General features: G+C 39.2%; 1 protein-coding gene across 1 annotated transcript; it reads left to right on the forward strand.

The window, feature by feature from the left end:
* Positions 1–987: 987 nt before the first annotated feature.
* Positions 988–11,634, forward strand: LOC108412063 (programmed cell death 1 ligand 1-like). The gene is made up of 5 exons (XM_037542609.1): positions 988–1,094; positions 5,275–5,361; positions 5,471–5,821; positions 8,527–8,577; positions 10,650–11,634. The coding sequence occupies exons 2-5, from the start codon at positions 5,307–5,309 to the stop codon at positions 10,730–10,732; spliced, it is 540 nt and encodes a 179-aa protein (XP_037398506.1). The 5' UTR covers positions 988–1,094; positions 5,275–5,306; the 3' UTR covers positions 10,733–11,634.
* Positions 11,635–24,584: the final 12,950 nt, after the last annotated feature.

The raw sequence follows: 24,584 nt of genomic DNA on the forward strand, positions 1-24,584 counted from the left end.
GACTGCATATCATTGGACTGTGGGAGGAAACCCACACAGACACAGGGAGAACATGCAAACTCCACACAGAGAGGACCCCAGTCACCCGGCCAGGGAATCGAACCCAGGCCCTCCTCAGTGACAGCGCTACCCACCGCGCCACCGTGCCGCCCCACATTTTATATAAAATCTATATATTATATAAATTACTGTGACATACACTTATGTCTTTCTGATTTGTCTGATATGTCTGACTGTGTTTTATTCATTTCCAGCTCCATCGTTCTAATTTTAAGTTACACTTAAACTTTTTAACAATTTTTTGTGGGTAGGACCATGCGTGAAACCCCTCCTCCCTCCACTGTACCGCCCTACCATGCATATCCAGCACTACCCCATCACCACCTGGAACTCCAGCTCAAGTTCTGAGCTTCTAGAGCTTCTGGAGATCAAAGTTTTTTGATGATTACAGCATTAAGAGACTGTATCTCCAGGAATATCAGGAGAGTCAGGACATTTCCCGCTATTGGAAGTTGGTCCATTTAAGAAGACCCCCACCATAACAGAGGCAGTAAGAGCTGCCTTCCTTTCGGTTACTTGCTGATATGAAATGTATTAATTTTCTTTCTATACATACAAATTCACATTCTGTAAAAAAAATTTATCTGCTGCCATGTGCAGTCTACATTATTCCATTGGACAGACATGACAAAAAGGAACTGTGCCTCAAACAAGAGTCAAACAACAAACAGAGACCGATACATCAAACAAAGACCAATACAGCATACAAGGCAAGGACAAAGACCGATACATCAAACAAAGACCGGCAAACACAGGGCTTAAGTATACAGGGAAAACAAGAGACAGGTGAAAACAATCGGGGCGGAATTACAAAACGAGGGGCAGGACTACAGATACCAAAACACTAACACATGTACAGGACTGGGAGGGGCCAATCGTGACAACTTTCCTGTTCTGTCTATTTTTAGTTTCTGTTTTCTCTTCATGGGAGTGTACACATATGTACATTTCTGAGAAACCACATGCCTGTAACACTTGAGCAGATGTGAGCTGACACTGGTGGCTAATCCATAAGCTCCCTCCCAGCAGACAAAGTAAGGCACTTTTCTTTGTGATTTGTAAAGAAGTATGTTATAGACATTATTGATATTATTTACATTATGAATGTTCTGCGAATAAATTTTAGTTCTTCTAATAATCTGAGCTCTGTGCTCATTTTTTTTTTGTTTTTTACCCAAAGGCTTGCTATAATGATTATTTATATATGTGTGTGTGTGTGTGTGTGTGTGTGTGTGTGTGTGTGTGTGTGTATATATATATATATATATATATATATATATATATATATATATATATATATATATATATACACACACACACACACATACATACATTTAATGATCCACTGAGAAATAATCTTGACAAGAATTGTTACTTTACATTTATTTACATTCATTGTTCTTATAATTATTGCTTGTCAAGTCTTGTCAAGGATTTTAATCACCACAATCATCATCTGCAGCTAAACCATGAGTTAAAAAAAATACATTCAGGAGGCATTTTGAGAAGGGAATAACCCGATTTCATTTCAGTTTTTTCTTTAACAACAGAACAAAAAATGCAAACCTTCTATGAGTCCTGCTAAAAATAAAGAGGCTGGATTTTAGCTCAGTAGGCTGGACATTACTCAGTGCTGTGAACTCTTACTCTGATTTCTTTCAGATTTCTCAGTATGAGCATGTGTGAAAACAGATGGTGGTACCAGAAATAAGTGTTGAGAATTTATTTGTTAGGTAGAGAATTTACTTAGAACACATGATTTAAAATACTAGTTAAAGCAACATTCATAAGTTAGTGTTAAGATTAACAGTTCATGTGTCAGATATGTTAATAGATTAAAAGGAGACTGTAGGTCAGTTTATTTGGGAATATACATAATGGACTTGAAATGGACTTCATTACCCACGGGACATTGCGCGTGTTACGTTATACACACAGTGATTCTTGAGGGGCGGCGGCTATATTTTCTGTTGTTAAGGATGCAGACATTTCAGGCCAACCTCCCGCTGTAAATATGTTAAGTCCATCATTTCAGTAAACAGTTGAAACGGAATGACGTCTCACTTCATTATTCCAGTCGCCAACACGATTAGTTAGAACAATTTTTGGTGCCGAAACCTGGGAAGTAGAACAAGATGGCTGACAAGATGGCTGACGAAGAGAGTGAAGAGAGACCACTCGTAGCGGAGCAAGGAGAAAGGGCGAGAAGGAAACGTCGGACGATTCGGAGCTCCACTACGCAACTGATTAACCAGATTGATGTTGAATTGCGAAAGGAAGATGAACAGAGGGATCTCAACCGTGTGCGGGAGATGTTAGCAGTGTTGTTGGCAAAGGAGGACAGTTTGCGCCGCTGTGAGATGCAGCAAAACACCTTTAGAGTGACACTGAAACTAAATGCATGCTTGATTACATGAAGGATTTAAATATTCTTCATTTTCTAGAAGATGTATGTTCATATTTTTAGGTATAGTGGTGCGATTTAAAAAAAAATTGCAGCATGAAGTTCCAGTTTTACGTTATGTTTACATCACGCCTTCTGTGAGTTTATTGGCTGGTTATAAAGTAGAAATCTGATTACTGTCTGAATCATGTAGACCCATTACCTGATTACTCAAGTGCATATAAATGCATTGATCAGATTACTAACAAAATCAGATTTTCTGCAGTTATGGGATTATTAAGTGCATACAAGCATACTCAGTGGTACAAAAACAGGGTCCAAATGTAGAGTCAGGGGCAGAACAGAGGGTCAGAGGCCAAAAACACATACAAACAGAGCCAAGGCAGAGAAATCCAAGGAAAAAAAGCAAAAAGACTAGCCAAGATAAAACAACACAAAGTCCAAGTATTGGCAGGGAAAAGGACTGAAAATTGCAGTGACACACAAAGACTGAGAACAGGTGTGTGAGTGACTGGTGGTATTCAGGAGATAACCTCTGGTGGGCAGTTTGGGAGTTGCACATGACCTCCCAAACCCCTTCCCTGGATGTGGCTCTAGAAGCTGAACGGTATGTTATCACAGTTAAATAGCCAGCCAAACTCAGTTTCACAAGCCAGGAAGCGAGCGCCTTTCTCCTTTATTGACAATCTTCGAAGATTAAAACTGCAACAAATATAAAACAGAGAGCTATTGCTGTAAAGTGCTTATGTATTAATTACAACTAATAATCGAGTTCAGTCTCTTTATTTACTGGCCCAAAATCAGAGGGCAGAACAGGTCCAATCAGGGGCCTGACTCTCGCCCTGGGAGCAGGATGACCTGGATGAGAACAATGGAAGTCGGAGATCAAGCAGAAGTCCAGCAGGCACTCAGCTACTTTCTTCAGGGCCATAGCCTTCCCAATTGACTAGACAGATTAAGCAAACCACCCATTACAGGTGTTGTTTATACGAATGGTATAACCCTCCTGTTATGTTCATTTGTCAGGAACAGCCATGGTGTTCCCGGGTCAATTTGACCCGGTACATGTTTAATTACCCAAAAGATGTCTGAAACCAAAAAAATCCTAACAAGCAGTGTGAATATTTAATTACTAACTCCATTACTAATTATTCTACCAATATTTAGTGCAATGGTTCTTTACCTGTAACAGGTAATGGCTCAATTAGGATAATTCACTCGTTTTTCATTTTAAAAAATGCATGTTCAAACTTTTTTAATGTTTCACTACTTTATTACTTTGGATATGCCAACATAAAAAACACAACAGTTTTACATGCATGCACTATGAACCAGAAATGAACTACTATCTACACAGCACACGAGTGACATGTCATCACACTGTGCTTTGTGCAAATGAATTTTGCACATTTCACACAGGTCATGTTTGTCTTGACATCGTCAGATGGCCTGCAGACCTGGCACCAGCCTTTCATCCACTGTGATATTAGGGCTTGGGTTGTAGAGTAGTGGACGTTGCTCTACCCACTTGTCCCACAGTGTCCTAATAGCTGCCAGCTTGTCTCTCTGGTCTATCAGCCCTTGTCTCTCGATTATCAAATCGAATTACTCTGGAGAAAATATGAAAAGTCTCCAGAGACATTGTGGCTCGAAATATAGCCCTGCCTGTCTCTGCATCCCACAGACCGGCTGTCAATTCATCCATCGACTTATAGACCCCCCCCCCCAGGATGAGGAGCCCCAAATATGTATCTAAATGTGTTTTGTCCAGCTCCTTCCACTTCTCCCCCAAAACACGCCTCCTGTCTAGATTTGTCATTTCCAGAATGATTTTTTTTGTATTGAATCTGGCATGACCAGCTCAAAGGCTGACTTGATGTCAGTCACACAACTCAGTGCCATCCTAGTGGGCCCTGGCACTGTCTTTATTATGTTTTCTGCAGACAGTTTTGCCTGACGCACATTTGGGGATGAAGACCACTGCATTTCACCATTTTTTTGACACGAATGTCTTGCTTGGAGGAATAGGAATAGCAATTCCCTCATCTGGTTCAAAATCAGAATCATCAGAATCAGAATTTAGCTCAAGATAGTCTTCGTCTTCAGACACATCCTCCTCTGTTTCACTGTCATGATCAATGATGACTTCCAGAGCCTCACCCCAGCTGACGACGGGTCCACAGACTTTCAGAAAACACTCTCAGTTGTGTTCAGAGTCCGAGGTTTTAGGGTTTTAGGAGAAAAACATGGAGCTTATTCGAGCTCAAAATGTCCGAGCCCCCTGTTTTTCTGCTCTCTCCCCTCACTCTGCCCTTCTCTCTCTCAGCCCCGCCCACCAAAGGCCCTCATTGGCCAAGGACTCTACTGGCCAAAATCACACAATATTAGGAAAGTTTCAAGATAAAAGTTCCTGTATATTTCCATCCTCTACACAGGCTTTTATTTTGACAGAAACAATGGTACAAAATCACAGTCCAAAAGCAGTCAGGGGCAGAGCAGAGAGTCAGAGTCCAAAAACACATACAAAAGAGCCAAGATAGAGAAATGCAACAAAAAATCCCAAATCAAAATCACAAAAAAACACTTCCAAGTCCAAGATGTTGCAGGGAAAAAGACTCAGGAGTGCAGAAATACATTATCAATGCTTCTGATGAATGGAGACTGAGAACAGGTGTGTGAGTGATGGTTTGTATTCAGGCGATGATCTCGGATGAACAGTTTAGGAGATGCACATGACAGTTCACGCACATGTTAATCCTTCTATGCATTAGTTTAACACACTGTTTACACATTATTTCATTTGTTTTCAGGACCTTCAGTCCTCCACACAGTCCAGCAATTCATGATCATGTTTTTCCTTCTTTACGGTTCCATCTTATGGTCTGCCACCTGTGTCAGTAAGTCACCATCTAAACACTTTCTCCAAAGCAAATGAAACAAATATCCAGCATCAACCATTGTTTGGAAGATGTAAATTTAATCTCAGTTTTAATGCTCATCCTCCAGGCTCCCTTCCTGCACCCTCTCGCATCTTCATGTCTGCCAGAGTGGGTTCTTCAGCTGTTCTGCCGTGTGACTGGAGAAACGTGTCCACCCACAGTCCTCATGTTGAGTGGCGCACCTTTGTTGAGACGGTGTTTGAGCGAAGGGGTGGGGAGCTGTATCAGGGTGAGGGGTATGAAGGACGTGTGGACGTTCCTGAAGATCACCTGCTGAAGGGGGACTGTTCACTGGAGCTGAAGAACGTCAGGCCTGAGGATGCAGGAGTTTATGAAAGCTTCTTGCTGGTCAGACAAACGAAGAGATCCCTCCGTACTAAAAGAGTTTTTCTCCAAAGTGTCCAACTCTCAGTTGATGGTAAGTATGATGTCAGTAGAACAGGACTGTCCCAAGACGTCAATAAATAAATTCAAGCATATGTATAACTGACGATGTCTTACACAACAAAACATTATTTTACATTATTTGCCTCTGTTTGATTTTTGCAAGCTTGCACAGGCAACACGAACTCACTTGACCTCTCAGTAGCAGCCTGAAATTCAAAAAAACAATTGAATATCACAAAATGATTTTTTACACTACAACCCCAATTCCAATGAAGTTGGGACGTTGTGTAAAACATAAATAAGTTGTTGGGACAGGGGCGTGTTTCCCACTATGTAACATCGCCTTTCCTTTTAACAACACTCACTAAGCGTTTGGGAACTGAGGACACTGATTGTTGAAGCTTTGTAGGTGGAATTCTTTCCCATTCTTGCTTGATGTCCAGCTTCAGTTGCTCAGCAGTCCAGGGGTCTCCGCTGTCGTATTTTGAGCTTCATAATGCGCCACACATTTTCAATGGGAGACGGTCTGGACTGCAGGCAGGCCAGTCTAGTACCCGCACTCTTTTACTACGAAGCCACGCTGTTGTAACACGTGCAGAATGTGGCTTGGCATCGTCTTGCTGAAATAAGCAGGATGTCCCTGAAAAAGACGCTGCTTGGACGGCAGCAGATGTTGCTCCAAAACCTGTATGTACCTTTCAGCATTAATGGGGCCTTCACAGATGTGCACGTTACCCCTGCCATGGGCACTAACACCCCCCCACACCATCAGAGATGCTGGCTTTTGAACTTTGCGCTGAAACCATCCAGACAGTATTTTCCTTTTTGGCCCGGAGGACACGACGTCCATGATTTCCAGAAACAGTGTGAAATGTGGACGCGTCAGACCACAGGACACTTTTCCACTCTGCGTCAGTCCATCTCAGATGAGCTCGGGCCCAGAGAAGCCGGCAGCGTTTCTGGGTGGTGTTGATATGTGGCTTCACTTTGCATGGCAGAGTTTTAACTTGCACTTGTAGATGGAGCGACGAACTGAGTTCACTGACAGTGGTTTTCTGAAGTGTTCCTGAGCCCATGTGGGAATATCCGTTACAGAATGATGTCGGTTTTTAATGCAGTGCCGCCTGAGGGGTCGAAGGTCACGGACATTCAGTGTTGGTTTTCTTGCCACTTACTTGCAGAGATTTCTCCAGATTCTCTGAATCTTTTGATGATATTATGGACAGTAGATGATGAAATCCCTAAATTCCTTGCAGTTGCACGTTTAGAAACGTTGTTCTTAAACTGTTGGTCTGTTTGCTCACGCAGTTGCTTGTGAATGACTGAACCTTTCAGGGATGCTCCCTTTATACCCAATCATGACACTCACCTGTTTCCAATTAATCTGTTCACCTGTGAAATGTTCCAAACAGGTATTTTTTGAGCATTCCTCAACTTTCCCAGTCTTTTGTTTCCCCTGTCCCAACTTCTTTGGAACATGTTACAGGCATCAAATTCAAAATGAGTGAATATTTGCAAAAAACAATAAATTAAAAAAAAGTTTATCCATTTGAACATTAAATATCTTGTCTTTGTAGTGTATTCAATTGAATATAGATTGAAAAGGATTTGCAAATCATCATTTTCTGTTTTGATTTGTTTTACACAACATCCCAACTTCACTGGAATTGGGGTTGTAAGATGAAGTGAAAAAGTTAGAATATCACTAAAGCTGAAATGTCAAAAACAGCGATGGAAAAGGCTTTTTCGCAAAAAACCATGATGTATTAAGCCATAAGTCACATGTTGCAGTGAACTGTTGTTACTCTTATGGCAAACATTTCACCCACTACCCTATACACCACACAAGTGGCCAGCTTCTATACTTTAATCATCATTGAAGGAAACTTGAAATGGAGCAATGAACCGGGAGATATTTGATCAGCCGAGGATGATTTTGCTGTTGCGAGTCCATCAGATGGACCATTGTAACCTGAAGTCGGTTTGTCTCAACTGAAGGCACAATGCTACAAAAAGTGAATGACCTCTTTATTTGTGGTGTCTGAATACTTTTCCATTTTCGTTTTGTAATCTTTGTTCGTATTTATGAATGCATGCTTTTTTGTACACAGTCCAAAGACATTATGTGTGTGGAGGAAAGTGAAGTGGACTTGCACACTAGAATTATGATAAATAACAAAAGCAAAAGTGTCTCAGTACCTTTTCTTCACTGCACCTCAGGGCTTTGTGAAAGCACATATAAAATTTCAGCTCCTGGAAAGTTGGGGGGGGGGGAGTGGTGGTTGCGGGCTCAGCCTAACAAAAGTCATAATTTGCCTGTTTTGTGTGTAACAGTCTTTATCTCACTGGTATGCTATGCTGTCTACAGGTCTGATTAGATTTAAGAAGTAGTTTGTACAATCATGCTTACATGCATACTTTCAGATGTACTGTTAACCTGTTGATACAGGTAAAATGGTACAGTTTGTTCTTTGTTATATGGTGCACAAAGGTCAAAAGCTCTGAATAATAGAGACATTCTTTAATTATGCTTTCATTTAGAAAGCATCAGCTAAAATAGGAATAAACATGAGTCTTAAATGGTCTCAAAACTACCTGAATCCACCCTTTCATAAATGTTGTTAATTAAATCGTAATGTCATTACGAACTGAATGATTACATTAGGCTGAGCCATGATGACTTTTAATTAATACAATACAGTATTTTTATGATGTTTTTTTTTTATTCTCTCAAAGAAACACTTGAAAAAAGTTCATCCAATTCAAATGAAAATCCAGCAGCAACAGGTGAGTGGATTACCAGATATTTCCACACATTCTTTTCTGTAACTAAGAACTTTATACTGGTTAAAAAAAGAATAGTTTTGTCAGATGTTTGGCAGCAATAACAATGCCTTTGAGTTTGCGTCAGTAGTCTGGATTCTCAAGACTCAAGGCTGTCGAGTCTCTGATCTTGAGTTAGTGACACAGAGACTCAGGTACTGATGATAGATGTAAATCAGAGATGATCTCAGATCACAGTAAGAACAAGCCTGAACATGAGAATGACAAAGTGATGGAATTCATAGACATAACAAAGACTGCGCTGTGTCCTTTCGATCTCTTTGAACTGGTATAATTAGGAAACTTTTTTATTTGTAAACCAGAAAATGTTGTTATGGCACAAAAAGAAAAAGGAAAATAAGTTCCGAAGACCAGCTACACAAAATACATATATAAAGTAGAATTATTATTTATTATCATCATTATTGTGGTTATTGTATTATTTCTTTTCATACTACTACTAATACTACTACTACTACTACTACTACTAATAATAATAATAATTTGTCCAAAAGGGTAATGTGTGTTCAAGGATCTTTTTTTTTTGGTACATTATTAAATGTACTGTTTTCTGCACAACACCCATATCCATAAAATCTAAATAACAACATTTTTCATGTATAGTTTAATATGACTGCATAAATCCATGTTAGCTAATGGCAGAAAACGATCTACTGGCTTCGAAACATTAAGTTGGAATAAATCACTACGGTCTCAAGAGGAAATCTCAGAACTCATTTAGCTGTAGCCATTCAGAAAATTTGCTAAGTTTAGATCTAATTAGGAGAGAACTTATAGGAGGCGTCTAACCCCAATTTTCTGACTGATTTCAGCGTTTTAATGTAGAGAAATCTGAAACTAAGATTTCCAGACAAACTCTGACAACTGGTCAGTTAGCTAAGACACACACTCCTCTGAACTAACCAACTGTGCAATAATTTGTTTCCAGTTTAACGCTGCCTGATGTTTTGTCTGTTTCCAGTTTAACGCTGCCTGATGTTTTGTCTGTTTCCAGTTTACCGCTGCCTGATGTTTTGTCTGTTTCCAGTTTAACGCTGCCTGATGTTTTGTCTGTTTCCAGTTTACCGCTGCCTGATGTTTTGTCTGTTTCCAGTTTAACGCTGCCTGATGTTTTGTCTGTTTCCAGTTTAACGCTGCCTGATGTTTTGTCTGTTTCCAGTTTAACGCTGCCTGATGTTTTGTCTGTTTCCAGTTTAACGCTGCCTGATGTTTTGTCTGTTTCCAGTTTAACGCTGCCTGATGTTTTGTCTGTTCCAGTTTAACGCTGCCTGATGTTTTGTCTGTTTCCAGTTTAACGCTGCCTGATGTTTTGTCTGTTTCCAGTTTAACGCTGCCTGATGTTTTGTCTGTTTCCAGTTTAACGCTGCCTGATGTTTTGTCTGTTTCCAGTTTACCGCTGCCTGATGTTTTGTCTGTTTCCAGTTTACCGCTGCCTGATGTTTTGTCTGTTTCCAGTTTAACGCTGCCTGATGTTTTGTCTGTTTCCAGTTTAACGCTGCCTGATGTTTTGTCTGTTTCCAGTTTAACGCTGCCTGATGTTTTGTCTGTTTCCAGTTTAACGCTGCCTGATGTTTTGTCTGTTTCCAGTTTAACGCTGCCTGATGTTTTGTCTGTTTCCAGTTTACCGCTGCCTGATGTTTTGTCTGTTTCCAGTTTAACGCTGCCTGATGTTTTGTCTGTTTCCAGTTTAACGCTGCCTGATGTTTTGTCTGTTTCCAGTTTACCGCTGCCTGATGTTTTGTCTGTTTCCAGTTTAACGCTGCCTGATGTTTTGTCTGTTTCCAGTTTAACGCTGCCTGATGTTTTGTCTGTTTCCAGTTTAACGCTGCCTGATGTTTTGTCTGTTTCCAGTTTAACGCTGCCTGATGTTTTGTCTGTTTCCAGTTTAACTCTGCCTGATGTTTTGTCTGTTTCCAGTTTAACGCTGCCTGATGTTTTGTCTGTTTCCAGTTTAATATTGTGTAATGCTTTCTGTTTCCAGTGGAACATTATTTCCCTTTTTCTTTCTTTTCCAGGTGATTCCAGAATGAACTATCCTCCCCCAAAGATCATAGTGCTACTTCCTTTCATGGCTGCTCTTGTTCTGAGAAGGGAGTGAAAAAAGACCAGCTTGAATTTGAACATCTGCCTGTTCTGAGCATGTTTCCTCCTGATTTTTTTCTGATCATGGAGGATGGAGGCCGAGGATCCTATAATCCTATAATCGAACAACAGCTTTATTTTTCTTTAGACGCAGAAGAGAAGGAAGAAAAGGAGGAGAAAAAGAAAGCTACCGATAGATGAAATTTGGTTTTATGTTGAGAGCACTTGAAAGCAGGGGTTGTCTTTGCAATAGGCCAAGATGTGCAGATGTCTGGGGTCCCCATGAAAATAAAGATATATTGTATCTGATATTAAAAAAAATCTAAACAATAAACAATATAGGAAGTTCAACACTTATAACTACTATTTATATTACTAAACCCATCCTCCCCTGTGGCGTTCATTCATTGGTTTAAAGTTACCAATTCAATCTGCTGCTGCTAAAGAACAAAGGATGAAAAAAAAAGCCTGCCATGGTTCCCCAGCGTATTGTTTAATTTAATTTATTGGTAACACTTTATAACAAGGGTACATGTTTAATGATTAATAATTAATCAGAAAATAATGAATGTCATATATTATAACAACCATAAGATTAGGTTACCATTGACTAATGCCTGTGCTAATGAATGAAGATGAAGATAGTCTTTCTTCATCAGTCCATGTGTTAATTGGGCATACAAAAACAATGTTAGTACACTTCAGCCTACCGCTGGAAGCATTCATTGCATTATTCATGCAATTTATACTTTTAACTCTGTCATATTATAGTGTCATTCTGTTACAACAAACATATAAACTGTTTATTTAGTGTTTATTTACCAAAAACAGGCATTTTATTCATCTGTAAATTAAACTGTGATTTACGTCATTATATGCCACTATTAAAAATATGTACTGCCTTCCGAAAAATAAAAATGTTTTTTCCATTATTCATCTGTAGCAGTAGCCACTATGTGGCAAAGATCATAAACAGATGGAGCTCTATCTAAACATATATATATGGAATATATATATATTATTTTGGAAGACGGGTTGTGGTAAGCTGGACATTTGAAGGCATCGGTCTCATCTTATCTCTTCTTTTTTCTTTGCTTTATTTTCAAATACATATACTACGCTTTTTAAGTCAATAACAACCCAGGACATTGATGTTTTTAAATGTACACATTTATTCAATACTCATGATGTTTTGTGGTGACATTAAGCTTAACATTTACAGTATTGCACACTGCTAACAACAAAAAAGCCATGGTAACTAGACAATAAAGTTAATTGATTAAAAAAAATATATTTTACAGGTTTTATGGACACTGTAAGTTCAAGTGTGTTGTAGCCAGAACACTCAGAGTTATAAGCATGCTGGTTTTAATGGACAGGTAAATGTGTGGAGCAACTGTCACTGGGCTAATACTATCTGTCAGCTTAAAGCTCTTGCTATTCTTAGCCAAAGGAATTTCAGATTAAATAAGGAATGTTTAAGCTTGGGTAGGTATTTCTCGCCATTTAAGGTTATTACTTCAGGCGTCCCCCAGGGGTTAATATTGGGTCCTATCCTGTTTCTCATTTACATGCTTCCTATGGAATGTATTTTTCATGATAATAATATATTTCTTTTCATTGCTTTGCTGATGACGCACAAGTTTATCGCAACTAGGTACGTGAAGGATATTCATTGCTGGATGGCTAGAATATTTTGCAATTGAATGATATTAAATGTGAGTTTGTTCCTGTAGGCACATTTTTCTAAGACGGGAATGGACAATTTTGCTAAAAATGATTATTTGTTTTCATTGTCATCACACTTGAGGATCTGTTTTCAGTATTTGTAGATTCTGTGAAGGAGATATTATTACACTCTGCCTATTGGCTATCTATTGGTAACTTTTCAGAGTGGGATATTATTATGCCATTGTAATGCTACTTTTAACTCATTAATCAGTAGATGGTCATTTACTGGATGCTCATTACTACTTTATTAAGCAAGATATATGATGAACCAAGCAATATCCAGAGCATTTTCATTTGTGTATTATACATTATAAATTTTTCTTCTTATGAAAACATCTAACTAATGCTCTTCTGACAAAATCTGAAACTTAATCCAACAGGTTAGGCATTGATTATAAGATAATAAGAAGTTAAGAAGCTTGGTTCTTGCAGAATCTATGCTAAAATATAGTCTATGCACTTGAATTTAGCACCTTATTAGAATATTAACTATAACTCTTCACTTCAGAATAGAGCAGGGGTCTCAGATCTGTTGATGTCTGGTATCTGCTGTCATACCTACAAATGATCACAACATTCAGGACCAATAATTGGAGTCAAGGTCCAGATTTGAAGACCTGTGGTCAGTGTTTCTGTATTTAAAGCTAATGTGTGATGTATTATTAAGGCATTAATAGGACTCAAAAGGTAATACACACATTATATACCTAATTGTGATAATATAAGTGCTCTGGAAAATGTTCAATTCATTGTAGTTACTGCTTAATTACTGCTCATTTCTGCTTTACTACTGCATTGGCTTGATGAGGCTCTTCCACTTTACAACAGCCCGTTTCATGTGTGCTGGGTTGTGGGTGATTCACAAGAACTTTCTGAACATCTCATCCAAAAGCAGATACCTTTATGTTTACTTGTGTTTATTTTGTTTATGTTTGTTTTGAGAAACCCCACGCTGTCCAGTGATGATTCCCGAATAGGTCACACTGTCCAGATAAGACACTGTGTTTCTTCGAGCAGCTCCTCTGGTCACTGCAGTGTGTTGGAGACTGACATACTGTAGGTCCACATTCTGAAGAGACAAAGACCAGCAGATAAGTGTCATAACAGCAGTATAAACCCACACTAACTACACCCTAAGCCTGAATATTCAGAAAGTACATGGACAACAAACTGGCAGTGTCATTTGTAAGAGTGTTTAGACTCACCAAAGGTCAGTGGTGGACAGTAACTAAGTAAATGTAATTCATTACTGTACTTTAGTATTTTTGGTGTATCTGTACTTAAGTTTTTTCATTCTGGGCGACTTTTTCCTTTCACTCCACTACATTTCAGAGTCTAATATCCGACTTTTTCCTCCTACATTCTGAGAAATCTGTCGTTCCTTTTGGTTTCTGTGTGTATAAAAACGTAACATGTCAAAACGAAAGAAGCGCAAAGCCAGAGCACCAATCAGGGCCCAGCGGTCACTTTGTTTAGAGCTGGTTTTGACCTGTTGGTCATACCGACCCAGTGCAGCACGCGGTTCAACGTCAGCGCAGCAGCGTAAAACTTTGGGAGAGTCTGTTCAACATAAATGATGAACTAACCTAACTTTGTGTAAATAGAGCTCAATATAGAAATATGTCCACATATGCAGTCGAGACTGACGCGGCTTTTTTCTGAATTTCTACAAACACCATTTCATTTTATAGTAAATGAGTTTGGGCTGGTTTATGTTTATGAACAGACGCCTACAGATCAACATAGTAAAGGAGCTCATCTGTGATCCTGAGTTTAAAGCCAGTTTTTATTCAACTTAAACTTGGAACTAAGTTGTAAATAAATCTGAAACTGAAACTTTGCTTGTGTGTAAAAAGTGATTTCAGAGCCACTCGGTTCTCCCTGATGGAAACTGTTTACCTTCAGTGTTTTGTGCTTCTGATCATTTTAATAGACGTCAGCGTCACTAATTAATGACGTTCTATTAAAAGACTGGTTTACCAAGAGAGACGCTGGAGGACTTTCACCTGAAATGAGTTCATGAAGCCAGTCTGGTTATAAAAATGATAACAGGACATCAGAGCCAGAATTACTCTTTTAGTACTTTTACTTTATACTTAAGTACATTTGAACGTGGGGTTTTGGGGTAGTTCGGCACTGTCACTATCAACATTGATTACCATCAAGCTGCATTGTGTGGCTGGAGGTGACCATTTCTGGTCACATTTGCAGGACTAGAATGGCTAATTTAGCTGTAAATGATTATTTCTTTTTATTGTCATCACATGTGAGCATCTGTTTTCAGTATTTATTTCTGTGAATGAAATATTATTACACTCTGCATATCTATTGGTAACTTTTCAGAGTGGCATATTATAATGCTGTTGTGATGCTTCTTAAAACTATACATAATGAATTATTGATTTGATAAAGCAGGTATTGGATTAAAAACTAATTAATACAGGACTTTCTTGAGGAGAGGACAGAGAATAATCCATTGACATACATAATTTGTGTTCTAATATTTGTGTTTTTATGAGCAAATAAACAATGGAATGGAAAATGTGGGTAGACCACAACATTTTATAGGTCACACCTATAAAAGTGGACTGCTCAATTTCCACTGAAGAGTTAGATCGTCAGACCCTCTACCACATACCCCACATCCTGTTCTTTCAGCGGTCAGCAACGTGCTACAAACAACACCGCACTTATTTGGGGTCAGAAGGCCCGTTGGGTGTATTTAAGGCTGACAGTGAATAAAGAGAGCAGAAAGTGCGTACATGCCTAGACAAGACATTCAAATAATCAGACTCAGTGCTCACCACCTTTGCAAAATTCTGAAGAGGGGTCCTCCTGTCTGACCCGTGAGCCGTGTAAACAATTTGCAATTGTCACTCAGTCACACCTGACACCCCAGTGCTCCCACTACAATCCTCCCTCCTTTAAAACTGTTTGCTTTATCAGCCAGCCTAAGAAAAGGTAGACCTATACAGAATAGAATGAGGTACAAATAAACAGTCTTTCTATATTACAGATAATACTGATGAATTTTAGCAACTGCACCAGGCCCATTTTAACAGGCCCCCTAGATTCACTTTAATACATTTTCAATTATAAATGACTATTTATACTACTGCTTGAATGATAAGTTCAACCCTATTTCCAAAAAAGTTGTGCAAAATGTAAAACAAAATGCAATCATGCTCAAATCATTGAAATGAGAGTTGAGATATTGCATAAGTTTGTCAACAATGCCACTGCTCTCTTGATCCCTCAGAATCAAACAGGTGTTTTTTGTTACTGTACCTTTAAGACTGATTTATGTAAATGAGCTCTCTTCTGACTGATCACCCTGTACTGTGTTTCCTTTAAAAAGCAGTGCAGGCTGAAACACTCCTTATAACTTCAGTGCAAATGGGTGGAGCCAAAGTGCTGCAGGCTGAATTGACAGATAATTTGCCTTTAAGTAAATGTTTTGTTTTTTTTTTGTGACAGAAAACCTGCTGTTTCCAAAGCAAGCTATATACAGACTGTATGGACTGTAAACAGTATGTTTTACAACTAACAGTGTTTTCCATGATATGGGCCCTTTAATTTGTTTTAAGTCTTTTCATAATTTTTTAAGTAATTTTTCATTTTGAGTGAAATTGTCTCACGATATTGGGAGATAATTGTGATGTAGTTTTGAGAAATGCTGGACATAAACAAAAAATTTCTACCAATATGGTTCGATAAAAATACAAAGACAAACTATAATATAATAAATAATAATAAAAAAAAAAAACACAAAACATAATTTGTATTTTCATGATGCCTAGTGAAAAAACCAGCCCTGCCTCCAGCAGTGTGTTTAACCAGGAGACACTACAGGTACACGTTCATTTCACTGCAGAGCCACAATGCAGGGAAACAGTGGTAGTAACACAGGTTACTATAGTGACGTGTATGGATATTTGTATAAATGTAAAGTGTGCCATAGCCTTTGAACGGGGCATATATAATTAATTTGTTCCCAATTTGTTCAAATAAGAAAATTCAGTTTTGTTGTGTATTAAAATGTGCAGAAAATCACACTGAGAAATTCAACATCATTTGAGCAGGGTGCTCAAACTTTTGCTTCATAAAAAAAGATACATTCATTTTAATACAAGACACTACAAGTGAGTGGAGCACGTTTTTAAAGCAAGATATCACAGTGAATTGTTGCCAGCTGATGGCTGATACTGATACAGTTATTGTTTGTATTGGAATTTTGGCAAAAAATACATTTAGATATGCAAATGAGATGTTTTTTAAGAGTGGGCAACACAGCTGCATTTCCCACTATAAAACATGCACCATTTGTGTCACTGTTCTAGTAGGATACTACAGCAAACAAGCTTTTCAGTGGTGAATGCCACAACATGGTTGTGCCGCGTGTGGACAGAGCTAAACCTTTATCATCAGTTAAAGTTATCAGTTATCAGTGTCTTTTGGAAAATAGAGATAGACCAGTGGATGTTGTTCCTATTGAGAGTTTTGGCATGTTTATAATTACAGTCAGAAAGAAGACATAGATGCACTTTATCCAACAATCTGATGAATGACTGTTAGGACCATTTCAGTTCTGCTTTAAAGTTGTATTTTTGAAGTATTTTAGTAACAAAATATAGTGCAATTTGGTATAAAACACACTATAAATAGTGATTTTGAAACCAGCCTGTCTTCTTTTTTTTTGTTTGGTTTTCGACTCAACACAAGAAAGGTTCTGGCACCCCAACTCTAGATAGACTTTAACTCTTTCTGCTCTTCTGTGAATATCATAAAGCCCTGAGAGAATAACAGATCACCCCCCGTTAGTAGACCACTGGTTAGTAGAGGTCTGCACTCCTGCAGATTACCACAAGACCCGTCACAATGTTTTGTGGCGCAGGACTAATTTTAACTGTTGTGCATGGGAGCGGGCAGGAAACCAGCCCACTGCAGGCGGGAGCAGGATGAAGCAGGCATGAAGAGAAATTCCACAAATTAATGAACAGCCTAAATGAAGTAGAACGATCACTAAATCGTATACATAACACTACGACCACCTCCTCGTTTCTACACTCACTGTCCACTTTATCAGCTCCACTTACTGTATAGCTGCACTCTGTAGTTCTACAGTTACAGACTGTAGTCCATCTGTTCCTCTGATACTTAGTTACCCTGTTCTTCAGTGGTCAGGACCCCCATGGACCCTCACAGAGCAGGTACTACTTGGGTCGTGGATCATTCTCAGCACTGCAGTAACACTAATGTGGTGGTGGTGTGTTAGTGTGTGTTGGGCTTGTATGAGTCGATCAGATAGCAGTGCTGTCACATAGTGTAAGAAATTAAAAGTAGCAAGATCACTGTATAATACCAATATTTCTGGTACCTTTTCGATGGAGTCAACAGCGTTGGCATCACTGTCGCACTTTCCTGAAACAAAAGATGTCTCTGTTCACTGAAAACATTCACAGAAACCACAAATACAAAGAAAGACTGTATTCATTATGTTTTGTGCTGGTTATCATCTACAGCAAAAGGATCCCTATGAGGGGACTAACAGTAAGGTAACGTTGAATTCTGAATTAGGTGAATGTAGGCCTTCAATTAGGAAGTTCTCACCTGCCGCCCTGTAACAGAACAACCATGAGAATATGAGATTCATCAGGACAGAGATGAAGCAAACAGACATCAGGACTATAATGATGATCCAGTAGAGTGCAGGATCTGGTGAAGGTTCAGAATCTGACTGTACTGAAGAGCCATTACTCTGATGGTCCCCATCTATAACACACAAACACAGCCGGACAGAACACAGTGGTGCTGAGGAAGGCCTGTGCTGAAAATAGGTGGTGTTTTAACTGAGAGAAGTTAACAGGCTGCTTTAAAAGTTTGAACCTTATAAGTTGACTGCTTTCTTTGTAGGGAAGCGGGCTACACTCTATTTGATGGGGTGAGGAGCTCAGTCATCCGGGAGGAGTGCAGAGTAGAGCCGCTACTTCTCCACATTGAAAGGAGCCAGCTGAGGTGGTTCGGACATCTGATCCGGATGCCCCTGAATGCCTACCGGTGGGGGTGTACCAGGCACAGCCTACCGGGACAAGACCCCGGGGTCATCCTAGGACCCGCTGGAGGGATTACATCTCCAAGTTGGTCTGGGAGCGGCTTGGGATCCCCGGGAATGAGCTGGAGGAAGTTGCGGGGGACCGGGTCATCTGGGATTCTCTGCTCTCTCAACTGCTACCGTGACCCTATCTGGCCTGTGCGGTAAACGATGATGAAGATGAAGATGAAGAAGTTGACAAAGAGTAAAACGCAGATTGTCGTGAAATTCCAAATTTTAAGGCACTTTTTTCAGTAAAAACACCACATTTTTTCCTTATAGTGTGATCAAATGAAGAGAACATGTTTACATTTACATTTACAGCATTTAGCAGACGCTCTTATCCAGAGCGACTTACAAGAAGTGCTTTGTCAATCTAGAGAAAGTATCTTTGCTAGTTACCAATAGCTTAGAGAAAAAGACAGTCCTGAGAGAAAAAGAACCAGAGTTGAACGCAGAACTCTGAGCCATTCAATGCAATACAATAACAATAAGATACAATACAATAAACTACAATACAGAGTGCAGTACAATAAAATAAGTGCAGCTTATAGTTCAATGCTCATTTAAGTGCTGTGTAAAGAGATGAGTCTTCAGTCTACGTTTGAAGACAGCAAGAGACTCTGCTGTTTGGACAGCCAGTGGGAGTTCATTCCACCACCTGGGTGCCAGTACAGAGAACAGTCTCGACGCTTGTCTTCCACGCGCCTTGAAGGATGGCGGTCAAGCCGAGCTGTACTCGAAGCTCGAAGGGCTTGTGGTCCAGTTCAAGATTTCACCATTGCCATCAAGTCGGTAGGGGCTGGTGCATTTTTGGCTTTGTAGGCCAGCATTAGGTTTTTAAATCTGATGCGTGCAGCTACAGGAAGCCAGTGAAGGGAGCGCAGCAGTGGGGTGACGTGGCTGAACTTGGGCAGATTGAAGACGAGTCGTGCTGCCGCATTCTGGATGAGCTGCAGAGGCTTGATGGCTGCATGGGAAGACCAGCCAAGAGCGAGTTGCAGTAGTCAAGCCTTGAGATAACAAGAGACCGCACTAGCACCTGGGTGGCCTCTCGGGTGAGGAAGGGTCGGATCCTTCAGTTCTTTTTCTAAATCCGTCAATGGCATTAATAACAGGAACCAGGGGATTGAATTTAGGTCAGTCATTTCTGGGACACTTTTAGAGGCATTTCTGAGAACTGAGGTGCAGTTAGTACACTAAATAAAAATGGCACATTACATTGATAAGTGTAAGTAAGGAGCAGCAAACAAATAAAATGTGTTATATCTTCATAAGTGTTGACAAAACAAGCTAATCTAACTCAATCATGAACCACTTTTAGCAGTCTTATGTAAGCCTGTATAGAGGTTAAGTACTGACAGCTGAATGTTGGGTGTAGACTAATTTACCAAGTTAAATGAAACTCTGTAGAGTTTTCATCAGGGCTACCTGAGGTATTTTGGAGAAACTGCAGAGATAACTTAATCCCATATTAAACGGCTAGTCAAATCTCACAAATTACGTTACTGGACCTCCTCTGGTAAACCTATTGGGCTTAATATTCAACCCAAAAACTAACCCTTACCTTATTCTTGGTGCTTTTGAAATGCCTAACCCCTAACACTGTTGAAAATCACCAGTTTTGTTTTTTAGAACTGTAGATAATCTATAGTGTACTATCCAAATATATTAGGCCCACCAATTCTAACTGCAGCCAAACACATTATTCTAAACCATAGATTAATTTGTGTATGTAAATCCTCACATACACTCACCGGCCACTTTATTAGGTAAAAGGTTGATAGTAAAAGGTTGGACCCCCCTGGAAAATCCCAGCAGATCAGCAGTTTCTGAAATACTCAGACCAGCCCGTCTGGCACCAACAACCACGCCACGTTCAAAGCCCCTTAAATCCCCTTTCTTCCCCGTTCTGATGCTCGGTCTGCACTTCAGCACGTTGTCTTGGCCACCTCTACACGCCTAAATGCGTTGAGTTGTGGCCATGTGATTGGCTGATTATCTATTTGTGTTAACAAGCAACTGAACAGGTGTGTGTATGTGTGTGTGTGTGTGTGTGTGTGTGTGTGTGTGTGTGTCATCACTGTCAGTTTGTTGTTTTTTACATAATTTGAAAATGCCAACTGCCCTTTATGTTGAGTCTAAAGTTCATGATGAACAGATCAATAAAAAGGATCCTAATGACTGAAAATACCTTTACATTCACTTACAATAAAAGAAGGAAAATCTCCTTTTCCTGTAAAGTTTCTTTTTAGGAGATGCAAGGTTTAGTTCAAAGTGTAAAGATACATTTAAATAAAATTAAGGATGAATCTATAGACTTCTGTTTGAGTGGACTGAGTACCTAAATAAAGTAAATACAAAGTGAAAGTAGCCTTAATAAAATATGAATACAAACCTCCAAACGTCAATCTGAAGGCTTTTCCGAACTGAATGGATGTGGTGCTGTTTCGTCCTCCACAGTAATACAGCCCCAAATCAGACTCCTTAACTCCAACAATCACCAAACTGACTGAACGGGTGTCCTCAGTTCCCTCATAGTGATCTTCATTTATATTATGACTGAGAAAAAAGAACTTGTCTAGTTTCCCTTTTCCCACAGTTATCAACAGCTTCAGCTTCATCTCCTCTGAGCTCAGCTGATACCACGATATCTCATGATCTGCAGTGATCTCACAGTGCAGAGTGATGTTCTCTCCAGGATGGACAGATCTGAGATCAGCCAAAGTTCTCTGAAGGAGACACAGTCTGATGGTTCCTGAAAGAGGGAGAAGAATGCAGGTTAATATCTGCTACTAAAGAGGACAGAAAAAAAAAAATCTCCCTTCCACTTATGAGCGATACATCCGACTCCGAGTTTTGGTGAACAGCTGACGAACACAAAACAATATCCGACTTCACTGAGAACTTCATCCAGTCCAATTTGTGTGTGAAGATGTCACCATCAACCCCAACCCATCGTTATTAAGCCATAGATTTAAACACAACCGGGATGGTGAAGCTAAACATGCATGCATAATATTTCCCCCTCTTTAGATGTACTAATCCCATGCTAAACCCAAAATCTTTGGCACAACAGTGTCCAGAAACATTAATTTCTTTTTTATATCTATTAATGTGCTAAAAGCAATTAACTCACCTATAAGCAGCTGTAGGATGAATATGGTCAAAAGTTTAGCCATTTCTCATAGAGATCCTGCACTGGACTCACTTTAATGGAAATGTAGAAATACTGACCCTCACCATAGTACTTTATAGGTCATGGATGCAGTAGCTTAAGTTCTCTTTACCACATGAACCACATCCTGTTCTTTTAGTGGTCAGCTACGAGCTACAAATACCATAATGCTTATTTCTTCTCAGAAGACTCAAAACTAAGAGTACTAGTCCCATGTATGGACCATTCAAAAAAAAAAAAAGAATTATTCAGACCTTATATATTTACAAGAATTGTGTTTAAAACCAAGGCACACATAGAAATAATGATAATAATAGAATAGAAATAAGAACCATTGGTCACTGTGTTTGCACACTGTGAAATTAGACCTCTGCATTTAACCCATCCATGGAGGGAAACACCCACACACATGCACGCTAGTGAACACACTTGCCCAGAGAGGTGGGCAGCCCTATCCACGGCACCTGGGGAGCAACTGGGGGTTAGGTGTCTTGGTCAACTTCAGTCATGGACTGTCAGTCGAGGGGCTCAAACTGGCAACCTTCCTGTCACAGGGCTGGTTCCCTGACCTTCAGCCCACAATAAGCTAAATGTATACAAAATCATAATATATAGGGTTCTTTCTATTGAGAGGTATCTGCACCAAACTCTAACCCCTAAATTTACACTTCTGAAAATAATACTCAAACGTTTTGTATTTTGTTTTTAAGTATTGTTTTCAAAAATATCTTTTTTTTATTTTGAAAGATTTAGATTCATTAGATGAGTTTCATTTTTTGTTAAAATATAAAATAAAATACTCTCCCACGTTTTCACATCACTACTGAAACACAAAGAGTTTGTTTTTAAGTATTGTTTTCAAAAATATTTTTTTTTTTATTTTGAAAGATTTAGATTCATTAGATGAGTTTCATTTTTTGTTAAAATATAAAATAAAATACTCTCCCACGTTTTCACATCACTACTGAAACACAAAGAGTTTTAATCAGTAGGTGGGGCCTTTTTACCACGCCCCTGCATTTTAGAGCAGGAAGTGAGACTGCATCCCTGTCCCTCATGGCCACACGGTGGCCAGTTCGATTACATTTTTCAGTTAAATGTGTCCCAAAGTCTGAAAATCAGTTTGAAACATCAAGAACTGTCACTACTGAAACATTGGTTTCAGGTGGCTCTACACTGTAGACTGGGCTTCAGTGCCCCACCTGGGTAAACACCCTACACTATATCAATAAGAGTCCTTGGCCAAGACTCCCAACACCACCTTCACCTACCTGTGGAAAATGATCGTATTATAAGTCGCTCTGCATAAGAGCGTCTGCCAAATGCTGTAAATGTTTTCTGCAGTCAATTTGTGTTTTGTTGAAAAATATGCTGATGTTCAAAACTGTGTTTGCTGGATATTAAGTCATTTATTTTAATTAAATAAGCATAATTAAGGTTTAGGGTCACTCAAAGCGAAAGGATATTAATCTAAGTCAGTTCAAAACATAGTCAAGTGTTTTCATCTCTGACCTTAAACCAGTTTAGTAGAATGATCAATATACAGCACACTACATATTTTGGGACTATATAGAAAAACATTTTCTCCATCTTAGAGAAGAACAATTTAACCAGACAAAAACATTTAAACATTCAAATGTGAGTTCATGGTTGAAGAACCCCTTAATAAGAGTGCAGAACTTTGTCAAACAATGACAGTGTTAGTGACAGTAACTAAGTAATTCCTTAGTTACAGAGTAGCTCTGAGCTTATGCTTCCAAACAGACCCTTAGAAACAATGGGTTTTACACAGGTTACTATAGTGAAACCTATACAGACTAACTGACAGTAACTGAAGCCTGCAGATAGTATCTACCTGTTCTGAGAGATTATCTGTTCACTACATACAGACTTTTAAACTGGGTTCAGTTTATCTGCTCTTTAATAACAAGTTTCCTCATTAAAAAAAAAAAAAAAAAAAATATATATATATGAAAAACATACAGTAAGAGAAAACAAGTATTCAGACACATTTGTTGTTCTTATTCAATAAACATCCGGTGCATGCATACATTTCAAAGGTACACATTTTTTTAACTTTGTATTTAGAAATATGACCAAAATATTATCCATAAGCATAAACAAAGAATTTTAAACTGAACTCAATGTGAGAAAAGAACTCAAAGATCACAGTTTAACAACATTAGGCCTCATTTACCAACCGTTCTTAAGATGGAATTTCTTCTTAAACCCACTTACACAAATTCTGACATTCATCAGTGTTCTCTTACGTGGGAACGCGCCATGAATCTGACGTAGACTTTTTCTTAGCACCTCTATCAAAGAGGCCCATTAGAACTTTGTTGCGAAGCTGTTGCTGGCAGTTACAGCTTTAAGACATCTATGGCAAGCAGGCAGTCATTTTCTGCAGCACTGTGGTTCAGTTCCTCCAAAGTTCTCCAAGGTTCCAAGCGTACCTCTGATGAACTCACAGTGTTAAAATCCTATCTAAATGTTCAATAGGATGTAAGTCAGAAGATTGGCCAGGCAATGCAAGCACCTTCACACTTCTTGAGTTATTATGTTGCTCCTCTGGCATCTCTAGTAGCTAGAGGATAGCCTAATTGTTGCCGAAGAGTATTATTTTTCTTTCCTTTGGCCAGATGTCACTGCTCAAAACAGTTCTGATTTGTCTATGTTTGTGTGTAATTGTCCACACCAGTCACACAGGCCAACACAAATTAACCCATAGTCCAGCAAACATAATCAAAACCTTAACACCACTTAAACTAGAAGATGGGGTTGCGGAGCTACTGGCACAGCTTTGTGTACCATGTCCAAAGCCCTTTTTCAGTAATAGAGCAACTGGCAGTCGCCACAATATATTTA

The sequence above is a fragment of the Pygocentrus nattereri genome, chromosome 11 (assembly GCF_015220715.1).
Source record: "Pygocentrus nattereri isolate fPygNat1 chromosome 11, fPygNat1.pri, whole genome shotgun sequence".
In the NCBI taxonomy this organism is placed as follows: Eukaryota; Metazoa; Chordata; class Actinopteri; order Characiformes; family Serrasalmidae; genus Pygocentrus; species Pygocentrus nattereri.